The sequence below is a fragment of the Mustelus asterias genome, chromosome 12 (assembly GCF_964213995.1).
Source record: "Mustelus asterias chromosome 12, sMusAst1.hap1.1, whole genome shotgun sequence".
NCBI lineage: Eukaryota > Metazoa > Chordata > Chondrichthyes > Carcharhiniformes > Triakidae > Mustelus > Mustelus asterias.
In genome coordinates this window covers 33,802,855-33,824,924 of record NC_135812.1, presented here as the reverse complement: position 1 = coordinate 33,824,924, position 22,070 = coordinate 33,802,855, and the positions used below count along the sequence as shown (strand labels likewise).

Below are 22,070 nucleotides of genomic sequence, written 5' to 3'. Positions count from 1 at the left end.
ACATAGTTACTCTGCTAATCCTGCTAACCCACGATTTAGCATGGCCAATGCACATCTTTGGACTGTGGGATGAAACTGGAGCACCCGGAGGAAACCCATGTCGACACAGGGAGAACGTGCAAACTCCATACAGACAGTCACCCAAGGCTGCAATCGAACCCAGGTCCCTGGCATTGTGAGGCAGAAGTGCTGTCATTGGTGCATACAATGAATAGTTGGGGCCCCCAACAAAGATCCTTCCGGGACACCAGAAATTGCATCCTGATAATTAGAGTATCTACCCACCATTCCTATGTCTTTGGTCTCTTAGCCACTTTCGAGTGAGGGACCTTATCAAATGCCTTCTGGAAGCCTGTATAAATAACATCCATTCACATTCCCCTTTTCACTAGTTTAATCCCTTTACACATCTATTCTGGTGGTTCTCTCTGATCAGTTGAATACTTTCAAGGTGTCCAGTCACACAACACAGCTTCAGACCCCATCTTACCGGTCAATCATCTGGAGCGAATCAAACCCAAATCCTTTTGATAGGAATGAAACAGTCTCACAAAGGCTACAATACTGACCTCGCCCCTCATGAGACACACTGGGCAGTGTAACACAAACACTCCTAATGTATATGCAGATTTTTATTATTCATTCATGGGATGTGGGCGTTGCTGGCTGGGCCCGCATTTATTGCCCAGCCCTATGGGTGGTCAGTTAACAATCAACCCCTTTACTGTGGCTCTGGAATCAGATGTAGGCCAGACCAGGTAAGGGTGGCAGATTTCCTTCTCTAAAAGACATTAATGAACCAGATGGGTTTTTACAGCAATTAGACATTAAATTCCAGATTTTTATTGACTTCAAACCTGCCGTGATGGGATTTTAACCCAGGTTTCCAGTGCATTACCCTGAATCTTCTGGACTCGTTGTCCAATGACAATACTATTACACCACTGTCTCTATCATCCGGAGAGTTTATATTTAGTCTCTGGGTCGGAGATGAGAGACATTGGCTACGTTCTCAGTTTCTCGATTATTCTTTTCAAAAGTTGCTATGGAAACAAAGGATTTTGTGCAGTGAATGTCTTCCAGGCACCACGCCTGTTACAAACAGGAGTATATGACCATCTTTATAAGATCCAACCGTGCACAAATCATATTCAATCATGCCTTCAGCATCAGGGTTTACATTGCTACTGCAATTCACTGCTGCAAAACATTCCGTTTTTACTGCCAACTATTATCCGTCGGGCGGCACGGTAGCACAGTGGTTAGCACTGCTGCTTCACAGCTCCGGGGACCTGGGTTCGATTCCCGGCTTGGGTCACTGTCTGTGTGGAGTTTGCACATTCTCCTCATGTCTGCGTGGGTTTTCTCCAGGTGCTCCGGTTTCCTCCCACAGACCAAAGATGTGCGGGTTAGGTTGATCGGCCAAATCCCATCACGGCAGGTTTGAATTCAATAAAAATCTGGAATTTAATGTCTAATTGTCGTAAAAGTCCATCTGGTTCATTAATGTCATTTAGAGAAGGAAATCTGCCACCCTTACCTGGTCTGGCCTACATCTGATTCCAGAGCCACAGTAAAGGGGTTGATTGTTAACTGACCACCCATAGGGCTGGGCAATAAATGCTGGCCCAGCCAGCAACGCCCACATCCCATGAATGAATAATAAAAATCTGCATATACATTAGGAGTGTTTGTGTTACACTGCCCAGTGTGTCTCATGAGGGGCGTGGTCAGTATTGTAGCCTTTGTGAGACTGTTTCATTCCTGTCAAAAGCATTTGGGTTTGATTCGCTCCAGATGATTGAACGGTAAGATGGGGTCTGAAGCGGTGTTGTGTGACTGGACACCTTGAAAGTATTCAACTGATCAGAGAGAACCACCAGAATAGATTGCCCCTTAGTGTCCTGAGTTGCGTAGGTTAGAGGGATTAGCGGGTAAATATGTAGGGATAAGGGGGTAGGGCCTGGCTGGGATTGTGGTCGGTGCAGACTCGATGGGCCAAATGGCCTCTTTCTGCACTGTGGGAATTCTATGATTCTATGATATTGAGCAAATCACCTGAGCATAAACCTCTCACTGTCAGCAATATGGATTGCAAATAATGACGGCAAGGAGTGTATGGTGCCCTGGTTAGAGACTACAACAGAGAGTGAGAGGACTATATGGGGTTGTTCAGGGCAGTAATGGTATGCTATATCCTTCTGAGGTCCACACAGCTCATTATGGTGCTCCAGGCTAAGCTCTGTACTGGCCAGTGAATGGACAGTGCTGTCTGATGGGACTATTAGAGGCTTTCTAAATGGATCTCTTTTCAATTTATATCCACAGCGCATAGGACAAGAACACTAGACAATTGTGTTCTCAACTGATGAATCTGTACTCCTCCATAACACAACGTAGCAGATGTACTCTGCTGGGTGTCTTCAATGACCACCACCAAGAATGAAACTGGAGGAAACCACCAAGAATCAGTATTATTACCACTGAAGGAACTGGCCAGTTATAGTTACCAGACTGGACCTGTGACAGGATGGGAGAACCAACACACCTCATTCTTACAATCTACCTGACACAGATGCATCTGTCCACGTGAGTATTTGTAGGAGCGACCACTTCACCCACCTCATGTCCCAGCATATCCCCCACTCTATCATTACCTTCAAGGCAGGATTATAGAAGGGAATGCCAGCAGCAGCATCAGGCATACCTAGAAATTGAAACATCAGCCTACTGAAGATACATCACAGGACTACTTACATGCTAAACAGTAGAATCAACATGCTACGGACAGATCAAAGTTCTCCTACAACAAACACATCGAATCTGTCACATCCAGCTGTGAATGGTGGTGGACAATTAAACAACTCACAGAAGGAGGAAGCTCTACAAACAACCCATCCTCAATGATGGAGGTGCCCAGCACATCAGTGCAAAAGATAAGGCTGAAGCATTCACAGCAATCTTCAGCCAGAAGTGCCGAGTGAAAATCCATCGCAGCCTTTTCTGGAGGTCCCCAGCATCACATAAGCCAGTTTTCAGCCAATTTGATTCACACCAGGTTGTATCAAGAAACAGCTGACGACATCGAACACAGCAAAGGCTTAGGATCCTGACATCATTCCACCAATGACGCCGATGACTTGTGCTCTGGAATAGCTGCATCCTTAACCAAGCTGTTACAGTACAGCTACAACACTGGTATCTATCTACCCAGCAATGTGGAAAGTTGCCCAGTTATGTACTGACCACATAAAAAAGCAGGACAAATCCAACCTGGCCAATTACTCTCCATCAGCCTCCTCTCAATTATCAGCAATGTGATGAACGATGCTGTTGACAGTGCTATAAAGTGGCACTCACTCAGCTATAATAGGGATTCCGCCAGGGCCACTCTGCTTCAGATCTCATTACAGCCTTGATGCAAACATGAACAAAAGAGTTCAAGAGGTGAGGTGACAGTGACTGCCTTTGACATCAAGACAGCATTTAACCAAGTGTGGCATCGAGGAGCCTAAGGAAAACTTAGAAAAATTAAGTCAATGGGAATTAGGGGCAAACTCTTGACTTTTTGGGGTCATACCCTAGCACAAAGGAAGTGGAGATATCTGCTGATGACTGCACAGTGTTCACTCCCATTCACAACTCCCAATGCTGAAGCAGTGGTACGGTACGGTAGCACAGTGGTTAGCACTGCTGCTTCACAGCTCCAGGGACCTGGGTTCGATTCCCGGCTTGGGTCACTGTGTGGAGTTTGCACATTCTCCTTGTGTCTGCATGGGTTTCCTCCGGGTGCTCCGGTTTCCTCCCACAGTCCAAAGATGTGCGGGTTAGGTTAATTGGCCATGCTAAAAGAATTGCCCCTTAGTGTCCTGAGATGCGTAGGTTAGAGGGATTAGCTGGTAAATGTGTAGCGATATGGGGGTAGGGCCTGGGTGGGATTGTGGTCGGTGCAGACTCGATGGGCCAGATGGCCTCTTTCTGCACTGTAGGGTTTCTATGATTCTATGATTCAGTCCATGCCAAAGTGTTGCAAGACCTGGACAACATACAAATGTAGGTGAATGAGTAACATTAAACACACAAGCTCCTGGTGATGGCCGCCTCCAGCAAGAGAGATTCTAACCTTCTCCCCTCGACTCTCAATGACATTATCATCACCAAATCTCCCTGTGAGGCACTACTGGCCAGAAAATTAACAGAATAAATCAGATAAATAACCTGGCTACAAGTGAAGGTCAAGGGCTGGGAATTCTCCGGCGAGTAACTCACCTCCTGACCCCCCCCTCAAAGCCTGCCCACCATCTACAAGGTACAAGTCAGGAGTGTGATGGAATAATCCTCACTTGCCTGGATGAGTGCAGTTCTAACAACACTCAAGTAGCTCTACAACATCCAGGGACAAAGCAACTTTTCGCCCAATCCACTGACTTAAAACATGCACTCTCTCCACCACTGGCACGCCGTGGTCATAATGTGTACAACTGTAATGCTAAAGTGCAAAGGGACTTGGGAGTCCTAGTCCAGGATTCTCTAAAGGTAAACTTGCAGGTTGAGTCCGTAATTAAGAAAGCAAATGTAATGTTGTCATTTATCTCAAGAGGCTTGGAATACAAAAGCAGGGATGTACTTCTGAGGCTTTATAAAGCACTGGTTAGGCCCCATTTGGAGTACTGTGAGCAATTTTGGGCCCCACACCTCAGGAAGGACATACTGGCACTGGAGCGGGTCCAGCGGAGATTCACATGGATGATCCCAGGAATGGTAGGCCTGACATACGATGAACGTCTGAGGATCGTGGGATTATATTCATTGGAGTTTAGGAGGTTGAGGGGAGATCTAATAGAGACTTACAAAATAATGAATGGCTTAGATAGGATGGACGTAGGGAAGTTGTTTCCATTAGCAGGGGAGACTAGGACGCGGGGGCACAGCCTTAGAATAAAAGGGAGTCACTTTAGAACAGAGATGAGGAGAAATTTCTTCAGCCAGAGAGTGGTAGGTCTGTGGAATTCATTGCCACAGAGGGCTGTGGAGGCCGAGACGTTGAGCGTCTTCAAGACAGAAATTGATAAATTCTTGATTTCTCGAGGAATTAAGGGCTATGGGGAGAGAGCGGGTAAATGGAGTTGAAATCAACCATGATTGAATGGTGGAGTGGACTCGATGGGCCGAATGGCCTTACTTCCGCTCCTATGTCTTATGGTCTTATAACTCACTAAGGCTTCTTTAATAGCACCTTCCAAACCAATGACCATTGCCACCTGGAGAAACAAGGGCAGTAAACACATGGGGACACCAGCACCTCAAGTTCTCCAAATCATAGACCATCCTGACTTGGAACTATGTCGCCATTCCTTCAGTGTCGCTGTATCAAGATCCTGGAGCTCCCTTTGTAACAGGACAGTAGGTGGGTGTACCTACACCACACGCACTGCAACCGTTCAAGATAGCTCACTACCACCTCCTCAAGGGCAATTGAGGGGAAGCAATAAATACTGACTTGCCAGTGATGCCCACATTCCAAGAACTATTTTGAAGTGTCCACGAAACCAAGAAAGCAGCCAGAAGTGACACCCTTTATTAGCACAGCAGAGAGCTGAATCTCACAGTGTCGAGGGTTCTAATGACCCCAGTGTGGTGTATTAATACAGAATGCTCACTGCACCATTCCCTGAGCATCTCTGATTTGGGATCTCTCTACCACAACACATAGATATTTTGCACTGAAGCAGAAATAAATCACACCACTACAATCCCTTCTGATGCTACCCTGTCCCCTCATCACATCATAACATTTTTCTCCAATTAGTCAGTGATAACAACTAGATGGAATAGCAGAGAATCGGGAGGTGGAAGAGTGTCATAGAGTCATTGAGGTCTACAGCACACACAAAGGCCCTTCCGCCCATCGCATCTGTGCCGGTCAAAAACCACCTAACTATTCAAATCCCATTTTCCAACACTTAGCTCATATGCCTTGTATTCCTTGGCATCACAAGCACACATCTCACGGGGCAAGACTTGTGGGCCACTTCTGGTGTTTAGGTGCATCGCATCTTATCACTCCAATCTTGGTTCCTTATAAAGTCAGCTCCAACAGCTCATCTGAGCACAGACAGAGATCACAGTTAAGCCGGATTTTGTCCTCAGTCAATATCCAATCTCTGGAATTCCAATTCTTCACCTTGTTAATCTAGAGGCACTGATACTAGTTACAGCATCAAAACGGGGTGACACAGTGGTCAGCACTGTTGCCTCACAGCGCCAGGGACCCGGGTTCGATTCCCGGCTTAGGTCACTGTCTGTGTGGAGTCTGCATGTTCTCTCCGTGTCTGCGTGGGTTTCCTCCGGGTGCTCCGGTTTCCTCCCACAGTCCAAAGATGTATGGGTTAGGTGGATTTGCCATGCTAAATTGCCTCCTTAGTGTCAGGGGGACTAGCTAAGATAAATGCATGTGGTTGTGGGGATGGGGTCTGGGTGGGATTGTGATCGGTGCAGACTCGATGGGCCGAATGGCCTCCTGCTGCACTGTAGGATTCTATGATCTATGAAAAACTGTCAGTCCGGCAGAGACAGACTAACGCAAGGTAGACCAAGAATTAAGCCTCAGAACCTCCAGGTATGTGTCTGACAGAGTACCATATAACAACAAACAAACCTTGCATTTATACAACGTCCCTTTAGCAGAGCCAAATGTGCCAGGGCATTTCACACGAGTGTTTTAAATTTGACATCAGCCACACAGGAATAGGACAAAAGTTTTTCACTGAGAGGAAGAGAGTTTTGGGGAGGGAATTCCAGAGTTTAGAGCGAAGAGAACAGAATTGGCATCTAACGATGGAACTCTTAATGAACAAGAGGTTGGGGTATGAGGAGTTCAGCGATCTCTGGGAGCTGAAGGGAACGGGGAGCTTAGAGACAGCGGGAAGAGCTAGACAAAGGTGGAATCTGAAAACAAGGGTGAGGATTTTAAAAATCAAGTCCAATGTCTTTAACTTCTAATCTCTGTGGCTCACAACTGCACCCAATCTGCTAACATTTATTCCGAAGTCTGAGGGTGCCCCAGTCTTAACAGAAGCACACGGAACGTTGGAGAAACTGGGATTATCTTACCACATTGTTGGTGCTGCCAAACGATCGTGACGATTTCTGGAGCTGCCACCTTCCAGACGACATGGATCCGGCGAGTAGCTGCCAAGCCTGAGGGCCGTAGCAGACCTCGATACCACAGTGTAGGTGCCTAATGACAAGCCGGTTTAATACTGTTCCCGTTAATAAATAGATTGCCTCTCACTGAGTTGGTCAGAGGTATTGAGAGAGCAGGCTGTTGTTACTGCACTTTCTGGCCAGTTGCTACGGTTTAGTTTGCTGTTGTGTGTCTCCCAGGAGTGTTACCAGGAAACACGAGGAGTGTGCAGTGATTAAATGCACATTCAGGGTTGCCTCCCTCACTAGTTCAATGGAAGGTGCCCATTCTGTCGGATTTCTCTCCAAACTTCACCAGGAGATACCAGTTTAGCAGCGCTTTTCTCAACAGTATGACCAAGGATATTAATTTTTCAGCATCCTACTCCTGGGTAAAAGGTAGATAACCGGGTTAAGTAGTGCCTGTCTCACCAGCTTGCAGTGGAGTGCCTGTTTAGTGGTGGTTCCATGAGGGTTAAGGAGATACCCATTCAATGTTTCCCTGATATTCACTGTGTGATGTCTGTTTCTCACACAGCTGGTACCAGGAAAGTAAGAAGAAATGTCCCACACCTCTCTCTCTGCTGGTTTCTCCAGAAACTAACCAGAGTGGTAAAGTTATTTCAATCCATGTCTGAGTTTGATCTTTAAGAGTCCTCTGCCCTATCAAACTGGCAAGAGTTTTGACTGAAATTCTTTCTTGCAGTCACCTGATTTTCTTTCTGCCACTTTGCCCCCGAGCTCCTCTCGCAGTGACTATTAGTGGCCACGGTGTATTCTAGTCACGGTCAGGAGTATTTTAACAGCAGCTCCTTTCCCACTGGCTCAATTGTGCGATCTCTTCCTTCTCTGGGGGCTTCTTCAGCCTCCACAGACCTTGGATTATCTCTCGGTTAATTTGCACCCAGCACCGTCCTCATCTGCACGTTGTCCAAACTCAGCAATAATGCCTTGGCTCCACTTTATTCCGGTGTCTTCTCTCTGGTCAACTCTAGCTCCTCACGCTCCTGTCTGTAATCCCGCAGAAACCTGGTTCCAGTTTTCTTGGATGGAAGATCAAATATATTACTACACGATTACTCATTTTCTCTTTACAAACTCAGTCTCAGTATGGACTGCATGCAGGGAAAGGAGCAAAGGATTCTAACACTCCCGTATGCACATTCACTGACTGCAGAAACTGGCCTTCCTTAGCCTGTATACAGGGTACACAAGGCCAAGAGGTCAGACGAGAACAGTTTTAATGGCGAACACCCACCCCTCCCCACAGAATGAAATGTCTATTAGAAATGAGCTGCTTCTCCCACCTCACAGCACTGTATATTTAGTGATTATGGCTGTGTTTGCTCTATGAATGGGGAGAAGTCAAAGATAGCCCAACTCCCACTCCACCCCAGCCCAGCCCAGCCCAGTCCACCTCAGTCCAATCCAGTCCACTCCATCCCAGTCCAGTCTAGTCTAGTTCACTCCAGTCCACCCCACCCCAGCCTAGCCCAGTCCAGTCCAATCTAATCCACTCCAGTCTAGTCCACCCCAGCCCAATCCAGTCCACTCCAGCCCAGGGCAGTCTAGTTCATTCCAGTCCAGCGGAGATGGAGTCTCGCTCCCTCTATTGGCCAAGTGGGGTAAGTGTCACTGCAGGTGGAAAGCGCGCCACCCTCTGGCTGTGCGAGTCACTGCAGTGCCCCCGCTCCCGCTCCCCCAGGCAGCGACCCTGGGAGCCGGGGATTGAAAAGCCGCCTCCAGTTTCCGATTGCTGCCGGCGGCTCTGACCCCGCTCCCGGCCTCAGGCTGCATGTCTAAGCCCCAGGCCCCGGAAAATACCTCACTGTCCGTCCGTTACTCTCAGCTCGGAGCCGGCCTCCATCCTTGCTGCCGCTTCCAGCGCCCTGTCCGCCGGGGAAGCGGTGCTGAATCTCCCGAGGACCCGGAGCCGCTCAGCCGGAGACTCTCAGCCGGAGCCGGCGGCGCCTGTTACCCGAGCAACGGAGAGGGACAGCAGCGGCCCCTGGGGCCAGTGGCGGGATTGCAGCCCCCTGGCAGCACAGCGGCACGGTGGCACAGTGGTTAGCACTGCTGCCTCACAGCGCCAGGGTCCTGGGTTCAATTCCCGGCTGGGGTCACTGTCTGTGCGGAGTTTGCACATTCTCCCTGTGTCTGCGTGGGTTTCCTCCGGGTGCTCTGGGTTTCCTCCCACAGTCCAAAGATGAGCGCGTTAGGTGGATTGGCTATGCTAAACTGACCCTTAATGTCAGGGGGACTAACAGGGTAAATATATGGAGTTACGGGGATAGGGCCTGGGTGAGATTGTTGTTGGTGCAGACTCGATGGGGCTGAATGACCTCCTTCTGCACTGTAGGGATTCTATGAATAACTACAGATACACCATAGAAAGCATTCTTTCTGGTTGTACCACAGCTTGGTTTGGCTCCTATCTGTCCAAGACCACAAGGAACTACAAAAGGTCGTGAATGTAGCCCAATCCATCACACAAACCAGCCCCCCATCCATTGACTCTGTCTACACTTCCCGCTGCCTCTGAAAAGCAGCCAGCATAATTAAGGATCCCACACACCCCAGACATTCTCTCTTCCACCTTCTTCCATCAGGAACAAGATACAAAAGTCTGAGGTCACGCGCCAACCGACTCAAGAGCAGCTTCTCTGCTGCTATCAGACTTTTGAATGGACTTATCTTGCATTAAGTTGATCTTTCTCTATACCCTAGCTATGACTGTAACACTACATTCTGCACTCTCTCGTTTCCTTCTCTATGAATGGTATGCTTTGTATAGCGCGCAAGAAACAATATTTTTCACTGTATGTTAATACATGTGACAATAATAAATCAAATCAAAGCAAAAGATGAGCTGAGACAGGATGAGCGATGTTAAAGCGAGTTAAATTTGATTCCTGGTTGCTATATATTAGAACTTTTGGCCAGTAGTATTAACAAGACAAGTGCCACACTGTGGGTTTGAACCAACTCAACACAGAGTTATTTAAAAGCTGTTGCCTGATTGAAGTCCAACATGGCCCGCTCAGCGCTATGCTGCCGGCCTCTCGGGCGGGAATAGATCCCGCCGCCAGATTTTCAGAGCGAGTCATGCGAGGGCACTCTGTGATGCATAGAGTGTGAGAAAGATTCATTCTGGAAATCACGCTAAAAAAACCGACAGGTTTTACTCCCATTTTCCCACAGGCTGGGGACTTAGAATTTTCTAAGGAGAATCCCAGCCCTGATATTCATAAGGAACAGGAGGAACAGGTTACCAAGAGTGCCAGAGATCCGACTCCGGAATGTCGTAACTTAGCAAAATGAAATTGACGCTCACCAAAAAATCTCTCGTATTAATTGTACATATGGAAAATTACTATTTAAATCTGCATTATACATGCTTATAAACGTTTAGATGTTTTAATTTAGAATATTCTAAATCTGGGAAACTATTTAAATCTGCATTCTATTATTATAGAGGTTATATAAGTTTTCGTGCATTTTAATTTAGATGATGGAAACTGAAAATGTATTGGGAGGTTGAGAGGTCAGTACCTCTTGAACCATGATTTGGATTCCTGCATGAGATTGATCAAAGGAGAGTTTGCGTTTTGCGCCATGGAAAGTTTAGATGTGTTTATCATTAGTATTCACAATCATTTATAATTCACATATTTAACTGTTCTGTATGTTTCAATAAAGCATTTGTATAATTTCATATTTAAATGTTTTGTTTCAATAAAGCATTAGTAGAATTGTGTAATTTAATGGGAAAATATTTATTAACAAAAATGTTATAAATACTTTGACACCATGTTAACATTTAACTAAATATTTTACTTTAGCAGCTTCACTGACATGTTTAATTGCCTCTTTTCAAGTTTCTTACAAGATACCTATTTCTCTAAAAACAATCAATAAAATACCTATACATTAACACAACAATTCTGTTGTCTCTAAACAAGGAGGTGAGGGAAGAATATGAGGAGGGGTGAGGAGGGGTAAGGAGAGGAAAAGGATGGGGGGAAGGAAGGGGAGGGGGAAAAGGTTGGGGGGAAGGAGGGGGAATTGGAAAAGGGGGGAGAGAAGAGTTTGGATTTTATATGTAGCCTGACTCTTCCATGCCTACATCAAAGCTTGAGAAAGAACTTTGGTTAAGAATCAAGTGAAAAGTGCACTGTTCCAGCGGTGGAACATGACTCCAGATTTTCAAGCTGCACTGGCTTCTGCAATACCGAGTTCACATCAGCTTGCATATGACATCTTAAGGGATGTGCTTTCCCAGACAAGTTTCATCATCGAGTCATAAAGGTTTACAGCATGGAAACAGGCCCTTCAGCCCAACTTGTCCACGCTGCCCAGTTTTTACAATTAAGCTCGTCCCAATTGCCCACATTTGGCCCATATCCCTCTATACCCATCTTACCCATGTAGCTGTCTAAATGCTTTTTAAAAGGCAAAATTGTACCCACCTCTACTACTACCTCTGGCAGCTTGTTCCAGACACTCACCACCCTTTGTGAAAAAATTGCCCCTCTGGACCCTTTTTTATCTCTCCCCTCTCACCTTAAACCTATGCCCTCTAGTTTTAGACTCCCCTACCTTTGGGAAAAGATGTTGTCTACCTACCTTATCTGTGCCCCTCATTATTTTATAGACCTCGATAAGATCACCCCTAAGCCTCCTACGCTCCAGAGAAAAAAGTCCCAGTCTATCCAGCCTCTCCTTATAACTCAAACCATCAAGTCCTGGTAGCATCCTAGTAAATCTTTTCTGCACTCTTTCTAGTTTAATAATATCCTTTCTGTAATAGGGTGACCAGAACTGTACACAGTATTCCAAATGTGGCCTTACCAATGTCTTGTACAACTTCAACAAGACGTCCCAACTCCTGTATTCAATGTTCTGACCAATGAAACCAAGCATGCTGAATGCCTTCTTCACCACTTGTCCACCTGTGACCCCACTTTCAAGGAGCTATGAACCTATATCCCTAGATCTCTTTGTTCTGTAAGTCTCCCCAACGCCCTACCATTAACTGAGTAAGTCCTGCCCTGGTTCGATCTACCAAAATGCATCACCTCACATTTATCTAAATTAAACTCCATCTGCCATTCATCAGCCCACTGGCCCAATTGATCAAGATCATAAGAACCATAAGGATCAACGTTGCATCAGGAAGATCCTTAAAATTGGATTAACAGGAGACTTGCATACGTTATCTTAAGGGGTACACTGTCCTGAGGCAGGCAGCAGTGATAGCCCATGCTCCTGTATGCTTTGGACAACCTACAAAAGACACCTCAAAGCACTGGAACAGCACCAGATCCTCCAAATCTGATGGCAAGAAAGGATGTCCAGCAGCGTCCTCTCCCATATATCCTATGCTTAGGATACATACATCCTATATATGTATCCTAAACATACATAGGATCTCTCAATATGGGTTGTCTAAGTGTACTGCTGGGAGAGTAATTTCACAAGAACAAGATGAAAACAATTTCTATGTTACATCTTACAAACACATATACACACATACATCCAACCCCAGACACATGCATTCTAACACGCACACACACATCCTTACAGACACATACATGTACACCCACATGCATAACAACACAAGCACACTCACATGAACACAGCCGCACAGATATACTCACTTGGGTACATACACATGGGGAATATACACGGAGGCTGCAGGCACACCACACAAGCATGTGCAGACACAGATAATTTAAATAGAAGTTTCAATTGTTCTGGGACTGGAGCAGAACCTGCCTCAAGCTCCAGACGGAGAAACTGCAGAAACATTTAATGGGCGACATTGAATCAAATGTAATCAATTCTTCCCAGGATTATGTAAATTGAATTAATTTATAATGGTATGTATTTAATTTAAAATGTTCAGTTTGTTATATTGTTTTCTTTTTTTTATTAGTGTCACAAGTCAGCTTACATTAACACTGCAATTATTTATCACGGTTACTGTGAAGTTACTGTGAAAATCCCCTAGTCGCCACACTCTGGGTCTGTTCAGGTACACTGAGGGAGAATTTAGCATGGCCAATGCACCTAGCCAGCGCGTCTTTCGGACTGAGAGGGGAAACCGGAGCACCCAAAGGAAACCCATGCAAACACGGGGAGAACATACAGACTCTGCACAGTGACTCAAGCCGGGAATCGAACCCGGGCCCCCGGTGCTGTGAGACAGCAGTGCTAACCACTGTGCTACCGTGATAAATAATTGAGTATTTTAATTGGGTGGTTGTGTATTGGATGGCTAAGGTAATAGTTTGCTTGGCAGTAGTGATATCCCATGCTCCTGTATGCTTTGGACAACCTGCAGCAGATGCCTCAAAGCACTGGAACAGCACCATCACCAGTTCCTTCACAAGATCCTCCAAATCTGATGGCAAGAGAGGCTATCCAGCAGCAGTGTCCTCTCCCAGGCCAACATGCCCAACATCGAGGTGTTAAATCACTCAAACCAGCTCTACCGGACGGGACATACTGTTCATATACCTGACACCAGACCTCTACACTGCTCTGCCCAGAACATGGTTGTGGTAGGGGACTCCCAAGAGTTCAGTGGAAACACTTCAGGGATATCCTCAAACTTTCCCAGGAGAGGTCAAACATCCCTGCTGACTCATGGGAGTCCCTCAATCCCGAGAGACTGCCGAAGAAAAGAGAGATGGTCGTCGATTCACAGCTTTTACTATCCATCTGGTTAATGGACTGGCTCAAATATTCTGTCAACTAAATATAAATTAATCAGGTGAAAACTAGACGCACCCTTTAATCAGATACATTATTTTCAATATAGCTGGGGTGAAATCAATGCAAGAACAAATATTTTTTATTCTTTACGGAATGTGGGCATTATAGAATTGCCCTGGAGAAGGTGGTGAACTGCCTTCTTGATCCACTGCAGTCCATGTGGTTATAGGTACATCCACAGTGCTGTTAGGGAGGGAGTTCCAGGATTTTGACCCAGCAAGGGTGAAGGAGCGGTAATGCATTTCCAAGTCAGGATGCTGAGTGACTTGGAGGGGAACTCCAGGTGGTGGCGTTCCAGGTACATGCTGAGCTTGAACTTCTTGATGGTAGAGGACATGGGTTTGGAAGGTGTTGATGAAGGAGGCTTGGTGATTTGCTGCACTGCATCTTGTAGATGGTACACACTGCTGCCACTGTGTGTCAGTGGTGGATAGTGAATTCAAAAGTAACATCAGGCAGAGTGCAAACTGGGCTCCCAATTTTACTATTTTTCATTCTGTCCCAATGTCTAGGATCTCATTTAGCATGGTAGAAAAAAACTCACTGAAACAGCACGGGACAGTTACTGCTGTCTACCACTGCTGTGACAATGATCATCAGACTCAGTTGCCAAACATGTGCAATACTTTGTGATAAGAATGTGTCGTGAGATTGAGCGAGAATATCACAGTAACACAAAGGAGCAATATCTAAGAATAGGAGAAGGCAACTACTGAAGTGAAAGGTGGTGTGAGTGTCTGACCGCACAATTTTAGTGCTCAGTTCATGTTCAACAAAGACAATAGAAACAAAAAACTCCACACGGATAGTTAACAAGTAACAAGACAATAATTCACACACAAAGGCATGAAATTTCTGCTTTTAATCATTACGATCTATTGTTCCTTAGTACACGGACCAAGATAGATGGAAACACTTCAAGTTGCGGGGCCAGGCATTCGAGTATCTCTCACACTTACTGGAGTCTTGCTGCAGAGGTGACATTAGAAATCAAATCATGTGAAGTGTACTCCAGAGTCTGTAAGCAAGGTGGTGTTGTCCTTGGTTGTGCTGCAGGGCCGGGCAGTCATTGGTGCAGATGCTATAAAGGGCGTGACTTTATAGCATGACTCATCACCAGTCAATCTCCTTTCCCTCCCAATCCAGGAATTTTCCAGTCTCACACTGCGATAAGCTGGCCAACACTCTCAGGATACTGCTGACACTGTCAGCGACTGGCACTGGAGCCTGAAAAACAGGGAAAAAAACCAATAAGACTAGGTTCAACCAGGATTGGATTCATCCAAATACAATCAGAAACTGACCCAAGAGGTTGACATTTCACAGGCTTTGGTGTCTGTGTTCATACATGCCACGGGGTATGTCAGAGTGTTGGGATCTTTACACCAACCATGCCTTAAACACAGAATCAGTCTAACAGAGCACAACTAGCAACACAAACTGAAAGGAACCAAGTTAGAATAAGGAGAGGTGAACTTACTCGTCAGTACCCAGCATCCTCACACACCTCACAGCAATGTCTAAAAACACTTTATGTGCTATGAATTACTCAATCTCTCCACCAGTGGTGGCTGCATTTTTAGCTGCCTAACTCTTGAGCTTTGGAATTTCCTCTCTAACCATCTCTGCCTCTCTTCCTCACTTTCCTCCTTTAAGACAATCAGCTGGAGCTTACCTGTTGGTCTGAGCTTATGGTCATCTGCCCATATCTCATTTTATGTGGCTTGGTTGTTCCATAACACCCCTCTGAAGCCCCTTGGGACATCTTATCACGTTAAAGATACTATATGAATGCATGTTGTTGTTGAAGTGCAGTAGCTGATCTTGTGGAGGTAAGCATAATGGTCACTCGGTGCAGAATAAGTTCCCACAAATTACAAGACGAGTAACCAATTAATCTGTTTTTAGCAACATTGGTTGGCGCAGGAATATTAAGCCAGGACATTGGAAGAACACACAGGACAGTGAAACAGCCCAGGGTCAGCTCACCTCCTCCTACACCCTGTCATTAGCAACCACCACCTCCACCAACCCCCCACATCCCTGCCTTCGATGGACAGTAAACTTCCTGCCATCACTGATCTGCAATTACAGTCGACTGATTTTGGGTGTACATGCTTGTATACATGCCTGTGGACTTGTATGTATATAGGTATGCATTTTTATATATAGAATGATATCTGCCTATGTATGAATAAGTCAATGTTTATGGAACTCAATGCATTTGTGTACATGGAATTGTATCTGTCTATATGTGCATGTATGTGTGCAAATGTGTGTGTACACACACAAAACTGAACTTCACCATTATCCTCAGAATTGCGAACAGATAAAAAAGTAGGTATGACCACTCACAGAAAACTTATTGCTTAGGTGAAAGGGATATTCTAATGAGGATGACAATAGTAGTAACTAATGGCTGTTCAACTAGATTGTGAAGAAGTCGGAGACAGTACTGGAAGCTGTGTGGTGAAGAGATTGTAGGGGTTGAGCTTAGACTATCTCAGAGCACATGTAGCGCCATATTTAGTTGGATAGTCAGATGTTCAGGGGAAAAGAGGTGAAACTAAAGGAAACCCACAGGGCCCCAACTAACAGGTGATAATGATTTACAAAATGGATCCTTCTAGGAGAGGGGTTTGATGTAGAGGCAGATGGAATTCCAAGTCATGGGCCTAGGCAACTGAAGGCACAACTACCACTGGTGGGGTAAAGAGAGAGAGAGAGAAACAACAGAGAGTACTGAGTGTGAGGGCGAGGCGGGAGAGGGGGGGCGGGGTGGCTGAAAGAGGTTATGGAGATAGGCAGGTGAAGGCAATGAATGAACTTCAGAAACAAGGATGAGCATTGTAAATTGGCAGTGTTGAATGACTGGGAGCCAATGCAAGTCACAAACGATAGCCAATGTTCACGTTTAGAAGTGACAATATCTACTCAGAGGATAAGCTAAGGAAGAGGTGAAGACAAGTGATATTATAGAGGTGGGTGGAAGTGGTCTTTCTGCTGGGAGAATCACAGAATGGTCACAGCATACAAGGAAGACATTTGCCCCATCATCTCCATCACTGTTCTGCAAGAGCAATCCAGCTAGTACCATTGGGTCTTCTTCAGGTTCTCCGGTTTCCTCCCACAGTCCAAAGATGTGCAGGTTCGATGGATTGGCCATGCTAAATTGCCCCTTAGTGTCCAAAGATATGTAGGTTAGTCCTCCGGAGCCTTCAATATGTCATTGATGAAGACGAACATCTCGCCAAGGCCATCCCCACACCCCCTCTTCTTGCCTTCAAACAACCGCGCAACCTCAAACAGACCATTGTCCGCAGCAAACTACCCAGCCTTCAGGAGAACAGTGACCACGACACCACACAACCCTGCCACAGCAACCTCTGCAAGACGTGCCGGATCATCGACACGGATGCCATCATCTCACGTGAGAACACCATCTACCAGGTACACAGTACCTACTCTTGCAACTCAGCCAATGTTATCTACCTGATACGCTGCAGGAAAGGATGTCCCGAGGCATGGTACATTGGGGAAACCATGCAGACGCTACGACAACGGATGAATGAACACCACTCGACAATCACCAGGCAAGACTGTCCTCTTCCTGTGGGGGAGCACTTCAGCAGTCACGGGCATTCAGCCTCTGATCTTCAGGTAAGCGTTCTCCAAGGTAGCCTTCACGACACACAACAGCGCAGAGTCGCTGAGCAGAAACTGATAGCCAAATTCCGCACACATGAGGACGGCCTAAACCGGGATGTTGGATTTATATCACATTATCAGTAACCCCCACAGCTTGCCTCCTGGACTTGCGGGCTGTCCTGTCTGGAGACAATACACATCTCTTTAACCTGTGCTTAATGCTCCCTCCACCCACATTGTCTGTATCTTTAAGACCTGGCTGGCTGTAGGGATTCGCATTCTAATCAGTATTCTGTAACTTGATTTTGTGTCTCTGTGCACTGTTTGAGAGCACATTTCCACTCCATCTGACGAAGGAGCAGCGCTCCGAAAGCTTATGGTATTTGCTACCAAATAAACCTGTTGGACTTTAACCTGGTGTTGTTAAAACTCTTACTTTGTTTGGGGGATTAGCAGGGTAAATACAGGGGGTCACAGAGATAGGGCCTGGGTGGGATGCTATGTCGGAGAGTTGGTGCAGACTCAGTGGGCTGAATGGCCTCCTTCTGCATGTTGGGATTTTATGATTCCATAATTAATCTACCCTTTCCCCTTGAATTTTTATTTCCCTTCATGTACTCAACTATTTCACTTTTAGAAGCTACAGCTGAATCTGACTCCACCGCAATCTCTGGCAGTGCATTTCCAGATCCTAACCACTTGTATCAATATTTTATGCTTCAGATTGTTTTTGGTTCCTTTGCCAATCGGTCTATTAATTTTGGTTCTAGACCCTTCCACCAATGTGAATAGTTTCTTTCTCGCTACTCTATCCAGACCCCTCATGATTTTGAAGACCTCTATAAAATCTCCTCGCCACATACTCTTCTTAAAGGAAGACAGACAGCTTCACCAATCTATCCACAAAAGCTCAGCTTGAACAAGATGTGCCATACTTCAACTATTGGTTAATCTGCTCAATGCCTAGACCTAATATGAATGCACCCAGGCCTCTGGCTCTCCACCGGCCTGTCAGAAACATTGACGTGGTTGCCTTCCCGACTACCCCTCCCCCACTGAGGATGACATTTCCAGCTCGGTATTGGACCTCCTGCAATTCCAGGCTCCCGAGATAAGTGAGCTACCTGTGTATGATGGAGCAGTGGTTACAAAATTAGGCTTAGACCTCCCACTGCCCATCCGGATTCATGTGAAATCAAAAAAAATATTCATTAAAATATCAAAACTGATCAAAGGATTTTATCAAGGGAGGTTATTAAGAGTTACAAAACCAAGGTGATGTAATGGAGTTAAGATACAGATCAGTCAAGCTTTCAGAGAATGATGGAAGAGTCTTCAATGTTTAAATGGCTTACTTATCTTCATATGTTCCTACTCATCTGGCGGGATAGCACTTTTAGAATGTCCTGAGGTCACGAAATGTGTCATAGAAATGAAAGTCTTTCATGTCCTACATAAATAACATGTTGCTCACATTATCTGGGTTCAGACATAAAGTATATCTGAAAGGCAACCAGCATTTGCACCCAGTTAAAGGGAGGGAGAAAGTTGGGAGGGACGGAGGAGTTGCGGGCAGAAGATAGCCCTGTGATGGACAAAGTAAACCATGACTCTAGGCCTAAGGCCCACTACAACTCTACTTACTTCACTTCCTCCCATGTCAGTTTGAACCCAGCCAGGATGGATAGCAATACATAGGATCTGATATTGCTTCAGATCCTCTGAAAGACACACAGTCGCCATGTTCAATGCAGCCTAGAAATGAAACAAAGGAAAATATCAAATATATTCCAGTCCATGTTCTATGAACAGTATGAAGACAGGTGTGAACAGTGAGCATATGGCTGTGGAAGCTGGTATAAGGTACAGCACACACAACACACAAAAAGGCACATTTTCTTTGCTAAAACACAAATGGGTCTGAGATTTTGTGAGACCCACTGATGTGGCAAAGGTCAAATGAATTAGAACCCAGGTCATTGTGGTGATTGTCACTTTAATAGAATAGGGTCACCTGGCTTGGGGGGACCAATTGGGATTGAAAGTGGGTAATTACCCCGGAGGATGGAGTCTTTTCTTAGGCAGAAGGCATCTAGAAAACATGTGAAAGACATGTAGGGACTAGAGCAGCTGGTTGGCTGCTCTCGGGCAGCCAGGGGCCCGCCGGCCTCTGTATAGATTTTCCTTGTTAATGAATACCCTTGTGTTCCTGATGAAGTCAGTGGGCATGCATCATTACATTGGCAAGGAGGATGGGATAGATTATGAGAACACTGCCTGTGGCCCGACACGTGTGAGTATCCTGTTTGATTTGAAATCTGAAGGAAAGAGATACTCACCCGAATGCCTGTCTTTGTGCAAACAACCTAGTAACATGTTAAGATATTGACAGTTCCTGAGGTGCCGATGCGGAACAAGCCTGGATTGGCCAGTACAGTCACAAGTTTAGAAATATATAGCAAAAAACTAAGAGAAAATAACCCTCAGAAGCAAGAGCTGTGACTCTATGAGTTAAACTTAAGTTAAAAAAAAGACAAAGCATATTTTTAAAGAAAAGAGAGCACAGAAAACAGTGTTTAAGAGAAATGGGAAAAAAGAGTTTCAGGACCCGTCCCAGAAGCACAGGAAAATGAAGAGGCTGAGATTGCCGAGCTTTTGATCCACGTGGAGTCTGCTGTGGGGGATCCAGCACTGAGGGACTGCAGGCAGCAAAGCTCCCAAGTTTTAATGAGAAGAGAAGTTATAGAATCCCTACAGTGCAGAAGGAGGCCATTCAGCCCATCGAGCCTGCACCAACAACAATCCCATACAGGCCCTACCGCCGTAACCCCACCTATTTACCCTGTAAATCTTCTGACACCAAGGGGTAAATTTAATATGGCCAATCAACCTAATCTGCACATCTTTGGAGTGTGGGAGGAAACCGGAGCACCCGGAGGAAACCCACACAGACACGGGGAGAACGTGCAGACTCCGCAGAGAGGGTGACCTAAGCAGGGAATTGAACTTGGGTCTCTGGCGCTGTGAGGCAGCAGTGCTAACCACTAACCTGTTTTTAAAAATAAGTTAGAAACTTTTCTTAAAATGGCCCCAAATGGATCTCCCATTGAAATTCACAAAGGAAAACCGGCACATTGGGGAGAGGAGGGAGAACAGACTCTGTGTATAACCATAAGAAGCGAAAAGCTGAAGAGATCACGAGAAGGAATTTCTACCAGAGAAAGTTTTAAAAGTTTTTAAAAGGTTCAAATGGAAACAGCCAGAGTGAGACACTCGGTACCTTTACTGATATATTTGTCGCAAAATACACCTGCAAAGGGACGCCGATTGTATCCAAGTAACGGCAGCCTGTCTGGGGGAAAAAAGATGGCAGTCTGCAAGCAGTAATGCTTTTTAATTGCTAATGCATTTAAAGTGATAATACATTTAATGTGGCAATCATTTAAAGAAGCAACCACAAGGAGTAACAGAAGGCAATGGAGAGGAAATGTGGAGAAGATCCTGGATAGAAGGCAACTCTCCAAAAAAATCCATCGGCAATAAGGACCTCAGGGAAGAGGCAACACAAGAACTCAAGAGGAAGCAATGAAGATATTAGGAAAGAGGCAACAGAAGACTATGGGAGAACAATGAAAGACCTCAGAAAGAGGGCAGTGACAGACCCTGGAAAGAGGGCACTGAGAGACCCCCGGAAGGAGAGCACTGAAAGATCCGAGGAGGAGGGCACTGAAAGACACTAACTAACCAAATGAAGGGTAATGAGAGAATTGCAGAATGGAAACAAGTCAACACTTTGTCAGAAACAGACCCGGCCAACAGTGAAGCCAAAAAGGGTTAGCTGAAGTTAAGACAAGTAGAAATGAAGATTCCATTTGTGAAATGTATATATCCAGTAAGAACATGATGGATTCACCTTGGGAGAAATGCAGAAATTAAAGATTTCAAAAGAAACCAGGAACTATTGAATATAAAGTCTGAAAGATGTGCTGGTTAGGTGCACTGGCTATGTTAAATTCACCCTCAGTGTACCCAAGCAGGCGCCAGCGTGTGGCGACTAGGGGATTTTCACAGTAACTTCATTGCAGTGTTAATGTAAGCCTACTTGTGGCACTAATAAATAAACTTAATAACCTTAATAAAGAGGAATCAGGAAAAAGAATGATTCTATGATATCAAGACAGCGGTCTCTCTATAGTCTTGAGGATAATAGAGGCAACCGGAATAGTGTCTGAGGGAGGGTTCTCACACATGGCTGCCATCACTCCAGTCAAAGAGCAATGTCTACATGCACAGCCATGTTTCAATGGGAGGAACACTCATTTCTGGTCTTCTAGACTGTCCTTCACCTGGATTGGTGGGGTGGGGATGCAGTGTGTAGACAGAAGCCACGCACAGGACTTGGCATGCCTGAGATGGAGGCAATCTGCAAAGAACTTACTCACTATAGATTGATTGCT

At 45.6% G+C, this 22,070-nt stretch overlaps 1 protein-coding gene across 1 annotated transcript in view; it reads right to left on the bottom strand.

The window, feature by feature from the left end:
* tspoap1 (TSPO associated protein 1) overlaps positions 1 to 8,212 on the bottom strand; it is a 286,284-nt gene extending 278,072 nt beyond the window's left edge. Inside the window, exon 1 of the mRNA XM_078225016.1 lies at positions 7,114 to 8,212. Coding sequence (XP_078081142.1) covers positions 7,114 to 7,176 — 63 coding nt within the window. The 5' untranslated portion in view covers positions 7,177 to 8,212. The remainder of the gene's footprint in view (positions 1 to 7,113) is intronic.
* Positions 8,213 to 22,070: the final 13,858 nt, after the last annotated feature.